Genomic DNA, 7,315 nt, shown 5'->3' on the forward strand with positions numbered 1-7,315 from the left:
ATAGCACCAGGAGCAAGATAAAGGAGAGAAAACTTGTATGTGCTGACAGATGGAGAGCAATATGAGCTATGAGACATCCTAACTCTACCTACCAGTCTAGGTTGAGCTTTTCAAAGCTCCCAAAGGGATTTATAAGCTGCAGGCCTTCTCTTGGAGTTAGGCGCCTAAAAATTTTTTTTTCAGGCGGAGGGGAGAAGGAGAGGGCCTCCCTCATAACTTATAGCTCAGTGGTTAGGGTATCCTCCTAGGATGAGGGAGACAATTCCCTCCTCTGCCTAAAGGGATCTCACTTCTTAGGTAACTGCCCTAACCACTGGGGTACTCTGCAGTAGATCCTTCACCATCTGTCCTGTAGAAGCTGTTCCACTGTGTCTAACTATTCATGAATCATTGGAGCAGGGGGGACTAGATTCTGGGTCTCCTACATCCTGGCAAAGTGCTCTAATCACCACACTATAGCATCTCTCAGTTTTATGCTCAGTCCAGTGACTAAGTATTCATGCAGTGGAACAGCTTCAACGGCTTCAATGGTCAGGATTACAGTGACCGAAGGAATGACCCTGATTCCCCTCTTCATAATATCTCAAGAGGTGAATGTCAAGGGACCATAGAACTTGCCACTTCTATTGACCAGGAGTGGTGTGTGCGCCTCACTGCTGACCATCAAAGCACTATGAGATGCGTTGTCACACTAGTGTCCATTGGCACAGCTCTTTTATAGACAATGGGACTGCAAGAGTTTACACCATCTGAGGATCTGGGCCAAGATATCACTTGATCAAATGCATTAAAAAAATAGAACAAATTCGAGCCCAAGCCCAACAGACCTAGCAAAAAAGGTCCCCCAGTTCTGTCAGACAATAGACTAAAAATTTTGCCATGAAACTAAAATACTAAAACAACACGGTGTATGTTCTGTGCACACATTTACTGCAACTTGTGCTCAGCTGGCAGCTGTAATGCACAACCAATATGGTGCTAGAACAGGAGGTCTGTGTTCTGGTCCCATTGACCTGAGTATGTTCCTTCAGGGCCTAAAGGTTGTTTGTTGCATCAACACTTTGTGCACCTTACTCCCTTCGATTCCCTTCAACATCCCAACCTGAAATGATAACAAGTACAGCCAGGCAACAGTGGCTAGAGAGGTGATCAAGATACTAGGTTAGCTCAATTCTCTGTGCCTGAGTTTCTCCAGGCATAACATGGTGCTTAATCCCTGAGCGTGGATAATATATTGTTTGTTTGGTTTGGTTTGTTTTATGGAAAATTGGGTTTTCAGCTAAACAAATTTTTTCCTCAGAATCTTTTCTTGAAAAAATTGGTTATTCTTGAAAAAATGAACGCAAACAAAAAATTGGTTTTCAACTTAAAATTTGCATTTTTCAGCTGAATTTTTCACTGCCAAAAAGTGAAAAATAAATACATAAATAAAAGTAATATTTTGGGGTTCTGGTGAAAATTCCAATTTTTGCAGAGTATTAAGTAGATACTAAAAGTCTAAAAGAATTCAAATTGTAATTTCACATTTATGTTCTTAAATATCCCCTGAATATTAGTCCTCAAAATATACTTAATTGAAATAGTAAATTTACTGTGCTGGTCTGTGGAGTTTGTCTCAACTTGTGATTCATTAGATTCTCAACCATCATGATTGTTTAGTCTATCTACCTGTCATGCACCCATCATTGTATTAGCCCACAGTCATTTCTATTTGTTCAGTGTGGTTATGCTGATTTACATGGGCTGGGATCTGGCCCACTCTCTCCAACAGAGCTGTGTCAATTTACACCAGCCGGGGAATCTGTCCCATTACCCAGTTTCAATTCCATATTCTGGGCCTGTTAGTCTGCACTGAAGACAAATCACAAGTTCCTAACCTTTCTGCACTTTCTTAGTCCTTTGCCTTTTAAATTAATTAGTAGTGTAACTTTTATGGTTACAGAGTGATTTATTCCCACTGGGGACAGAACTCTGGAGGAATTCAGTATTGCTAAGATTTTCTGTATCTGATCTTCAACTTCTACTGGGATGAATGGCCCAACTTTCTTTCTTTCTTTCTTTCTTTCTTTCTTTCTTTCCAATTGCATTTTTTTCTTCTTTCAGACAATGACTCAACAAGCGGCAGGTGCAATGCTGCATGACATTTTAAAAATGTTTAATTCACATGGGTTGTAGGTATGTCAGAGCGACTAAAAAGATTTGAAGAGCCAGATCCCATCTGGTGTATATCAGACGTAATTTTACTGAATTCAATGGGGCATGATCTCTGGTTGGTGTAAATTGGCATAGTGTTAAAGAGCTATGCCATTTTGCATGAGCTGTGTATCTGTGCATTGATGCTTAATTTTGTGTTTGTTCTGTAGCTGAGATTCTCATTGATTAACACCACCCTCCCAGACTCTCTACTGATTCAAGCTGGGGTCATTGTGTTGGTTACACTCAGGGTAGACCTCTGCTTTCACAGCTATTGGTTCAGGCTCTTTGCAGACTCAGGCAGGCATTGTTACATTGGTTGACTCAGGGCAACTCCCCCCTCTCAGAGTGATTGGCCCAGGTTCTCTGCAGACTCAGGTGGACATTGCTTTGCTGGTTACACTTGGCTATTGTCTTAGGCATGGATTACACTTTCAAGCTTTTCTTGCCAACCACTAGGACTAGAAAATTACTATTGCTTAGAAAATAAAAGCGGAGATTCTGCTGCAATGCCATGACTCCTAGAGCTGGGCCTTGGAGATTGGCCTATAGTGTTTAAGCCTTAATACATCCCCAAATGCTTTCCTAATGTAACCTTTCCATACCCACAATTGTTGTAGCTTATGCCGGCATATTATGTGAACTTGAATGGGCAAGGGACATGGTCCCCATAACTGCGCCTGGGAGTTGAGGCAGTTGGTGTGATCATGAATGAGAGGGAAAGTGTTCACAAGATAATCTCTCTACTGACGTGACCCGTGAGCTGAAAATAAATTGTGATGCACACTTCCCAAAATCTTCAGCTGGTATTTTCAAAGGGTCCTCATTTTCAGAGCTGCCCAGCTACTGTCGACTGTCAGATATCCAGTGAATAGAATAAACTTTAACTGGGAGCAAATTGACCTGTGTGAACTAGAGGTAAGAGGGTCCCTATCTCAGCTGAGATGGGAGCAGCCCTACACTTTCAACCCCGCAAACTCCTGCTTTTGAGAATCCTACAAGACACCTACATACCTTTAAAAATCTGGCCCTTCGTTGTTCTAAAATCACCGGCATTCACAAAGCCTAAGTTAGGGGCCCAGAAGTCCTGAGAGCCCTGGCTCGAGACAGGTTCCCAGGCTCCCTGCTTCTGAGCCACAGTTAGAGTTGGGAATACCAGGGCTTTCAGTCTACCGGCTCTGTGGTAGGGAGGTTGAAAGCCCTGGCATGGCAGGGCTGCCCTGGAGCCATGGATCCTGAGAGACCAGGTTCCCCAGTTTGGCAGGCAGGTAGGGCTCAGTGACCAACCTGCTTTTGCTTCACTGAAAGTTCATGGAACTCAAAAGTTTGTGAGTTCTGACTCTTTGAGTTCTAGGAATCCGCATTTTTGGACAAAACTCAGTTTCACTGGAAAATTTCCATTCAGCTCTACATGTGAACTACCTGTTATTGTCTCTGCCAAAAGATAAAATAATAATTTAGAAAAATCTGAGAAAGAAGCAAGAACCAAACAACTGCACTGATACCACAATCATATTTTTTACCCTGAAAGGAAGAACAAAATGTCTCTGGCTGCTCAGGATCTACTAGAGGCTTTGATATGGCTACTGATTTTATGTGGAAGGTGCTCAGATAGCTTGGAAATGGGTGGCAGTGTGGAATCCTTAGAGAGATAGAACTGCTGCAAGTCCTTCTTACATGCAATTATGGCTGGCACCTGACACAGGGTTGGACTCTGCACTTAAATAGGTCCCCTGTCTCTTTGTCATGTACTAAAATTAAGACTTCCAGAACCACCAGTCATGATCCCCACCACCATCACTTGCAGACTCCTTATACAGCAAAAAACTTGTTCCATGCAGCAGGCAACAAAAATCAAAGGCCTCAGACTTCAGTCTTGATTTCTCTGAGTGATAGTCCTCCAGCAAAGTAACATGCACCTGTCTCAGGTAGGAGAGCTGCCATGAACAAAGACTGATAGGCTGCTATTGAGCAAGCCCAGGCTTCTGCAGTCACCATGCCAATATTTACCCAGATAGTAAAAAAACAGAGCTCATGATCTGATTCTGTCATATCCCTCTCTGTCACACCAACAAACAGAAACCCCAAAGCCATCATACCCCAAGCAAAGTTTTGACCCCCCCCCCCCGCAAAAAGGAGAAGAACCAGAGACTCCATGAAGCCCACTGGGTACTTTCTACTGATTTTATATGTTTTTATTTTATTTTACTCAGATAACATGGTAAGCGGTGGCAGTATAAAAGCATGAAATAGATAGATTTTCATCTTACTTATACTTGTATAATGGAGCTAGTGTGGATTTACCACAATAAATACAACATTTTATATCAAAAAAATCACACACCATATTCTCATGGGAACAATAATGTCATCAGTTGATTGTATTTGTAAAAAAAAACACAGTTCATAAGAGAAATTCTGACATTTTATTTTTGTTGAATAACCTCCACCCAGTCAGTTTCCTCAGGGAAGCTTTGATTTCTTTGTTCCTTATGCTGTAGATGATCGGATTCATCACTGGTGGCAGCACGGAATAGAGAACAGCCACCATGAGATCCAGACCTGACGGAGAGCTGGAGATGGGTTTCATGTAGGCAAAGGCAGCAGTGGAAAGGAACATGGAAATTACAATGAAGTGAGGAAGGCAAGTGGAGAAGGCTTTATGTCGGCCCTGTTTAGAGGGGATTCTCAACACTGTGATCAAGATCTGAACATATGTCACAATTATAAAAACAAAGAAACTTAGGGTTAAACATGCACCAAATACAATAACCCAAACTTCATTGAGGTACGAGTCAGAGCAGGCGAGCTTGAGTAGCTGGGGGATTTCACAGAAGAACTGATCCACCATGTTGCCTCCACAGAAGGTTATTGCAAACGTGTTCCCAGTGTGCAATGAAGAATAGAGAATTACACTGATCCAGGCACTGGCTGTCATTTGGATACAAGCTTTCTTCTTCATTATAGTCTCATAGTGCAGTGGTTTGCAGATGGCAACATATCGATCGTACGCCATGATGGTGAGTAAGGTGAAGTCGGCTTGAGCAAAGAAGATGAGGAAAAAGACTTGGGTGACACATCCAGAATACGAAATGGACCTAGTGTTCATAAGGGAATTGGCCATGGATTTGGGGATGGTGACAGAGATGGTACCGAGGTCTAGGATGGACAAACACATCAGGAAGAAGTACATGGGGGTGTGAAGGTGGTGATCAAGAGCTATGGCTGTAATGATAAGAAGATTCCCTGTCAGGGCTGCCAGGTAAAGCACTAGAAACACCACAAAGTGTAAAATCTGCAGCTCCCGAACATCAGAGAATCCCAGGAGAAGGAACTCAGTTATGTTGTCTTGGTTGGACATTTTCTTTCTTAGTTCGTCGTGCAATGGCTGTGGAGGAAAGGACAAGAGCAAGGGTCAGGGTTATAGTGAGAGAGGGAATGACTCTGATTCCCCTCTCCATAATATCTACTGAGGTGCACAGCACTTGTCACTGCCATTGACTGGAGAAGTGAGGGCTCCTCACCGATCACAACCAGAGCACTACTCTGGTGTGTTATCACAGGAGTGTAAATTAGCGTCGCTCCCTTAAAGTCACTGGAATTGGTCAGTTTACACCATCTGAGGATTTGGCCCAAAATGTGGCTTGATCAAATGCAGCATGAATGATGGAACAAAGTACAACCCAAATCCAACAATTTTAGCCAAAATTATGCCCCTATTGCGACAGACAGCAGGCTCGCAACTTGACCAACTAAACTAAAATGCCAGCATAGTCTGAGTCCCACTTAACTGAGAAATACAGGATAGAATCACCCAGCTTCCCGCATGGCAGCTTTTCTGTGATGATTCCACCCCTACATCCCACATACAGCCTGATGCCTACTTACACATTGATTTATGGCACCAGATCCCAGCTGCAGTCCCATTGCTGGGTGCTAATGGGCTACTACCATCGCTCAGTTACTGTTAGGTTGTATGGTTTCCCTCTGTGACTTTATTTCCATTTCTGTGTGAGTCAGTGAATGTCAGGAGACTTCAGTTCTAGTCTTGCCTCTGTCACTTTTGTGACCCTGGAGCAGTCACTGTTGCCTCTCTTTCCTCCCCCTCTCTTTGTCTGTCTTGTGTACTTTGAATGCGAACTCTTTTGGGGATGGATTGTATCTTACCATGTGCATGTTCTATGAACCTGTTGACAGTATTTTTGATTAGCAGGCAGCAGTGTGGGACAGAGGCTATGATGGTAGAAGAGGAGAGCTAGGTTCTAGTTCCATCAACCTCCTGCATGTCCTCAGGTAGGGTCAGGAAAGACAAGCTTTGTCTGGGAGCTTCGGCTCTCTGGGCTTCAGTTAGTATGTTTAAAACACATTCTCTGGGATAACAACTTTACTACTTACTCAGTTTTACGATCCTGTAGCTACCTGTTTGGAACAGACATAAACACGGTTGCAATAGAGAGAATGGGGTTGGAAATTGTGGTGTTATTGGACAATATTGATGTTCTCCACCCTGGCTTAAAGCTAAGTTTCCAGTTAGGAGTAGTCAGACAATTTCTACTTTAGTTCAAAGGAAAATTCAGTTTCCGGGCCACCCAGAGGATTCAGGGGGCCTGGAGCAAAGCAATTTTGGGGGCCCCTTCCATAAAAAAAAGTTGCAATACTATAGAATACTATATTCCCATGAGGGCCCCTGTGGGGCCAGGAGTCTGGGGCAAATTGCACCATTTGCCCCCACCTCTGGGCAGCCCTGTTCAGTTTTCAGTTGAATATATTTTCATGGAAAGTCTCTGATAGCCATAAAAATGAAAACATTTTTTTTTTATTATGACTGAAATTTTTCAGTTACCAACAGTTTTAGGCTGAAACTGTTTGGTTCTCACAACCTCAGTGAAACGTCAATTTTTTCTGGTGAAAAAAAAAAATCTGATCATCTCTAGATGTCTGCATAATTTGATAGAGGAAGTCTTAAAGAGTTCTAATTGCAATTGATATTTCTGATATTAAATTTGCCCCATATATTAATACTCTAACATATTTAATTGAAATAGAAAACTTACTTTGTTGGTCTTTATCCCAACTTGCAATGCATTTGATCCTGCAGTGTTAGGAATCATTGGTCATTATC

The 7,315-nt window shown here is 42.6% G+C and overlaps 1 protein-coding gene across 1 annotated transcript; it reads right to left on the reverse strand.

Moving 5' to 3' along the window:
- Positions 1-4,597: 4,597 nt before the first annotated feature.
- Positions 4,598-5,386, reverse strand: LOC120383670 (olfactory receptor 14A16-like). Its single transcript, XM_039501835.1, has one exon. The coding sequence runs from the start codon at positions 5,384-5,386 to the stop codon at positions 4,598-4,600; it is 789 nt and encodes a 262-aa protein (XP_039357769.1).
- Between the last annotated feature and the right edge of the window lie 1,929 nt (positions 5,387-7,315).

This window comes from Mauremys reevesii, linkage group 15 (assembly GCF_016161935.1).
Source record: "Mauremys reevesii isolate NIE-2019 linkage group 15, ASM1616193v1, whole genome shotgun sequence".
NCBI lineage: Eukaryota > Metazoa > Chordata > Testudines > Geoemydidae > Mauremys > Mauremys reevesii.

Coding starts and splice junctions, on each gene's coding strand:
- LOC120383670 (XM_039501835.1), bottom strand. CDS start 5,386: ATGTACTTCTTCCTGATGTGTTTGTCCATCCTAGACCTCGGTACCATC.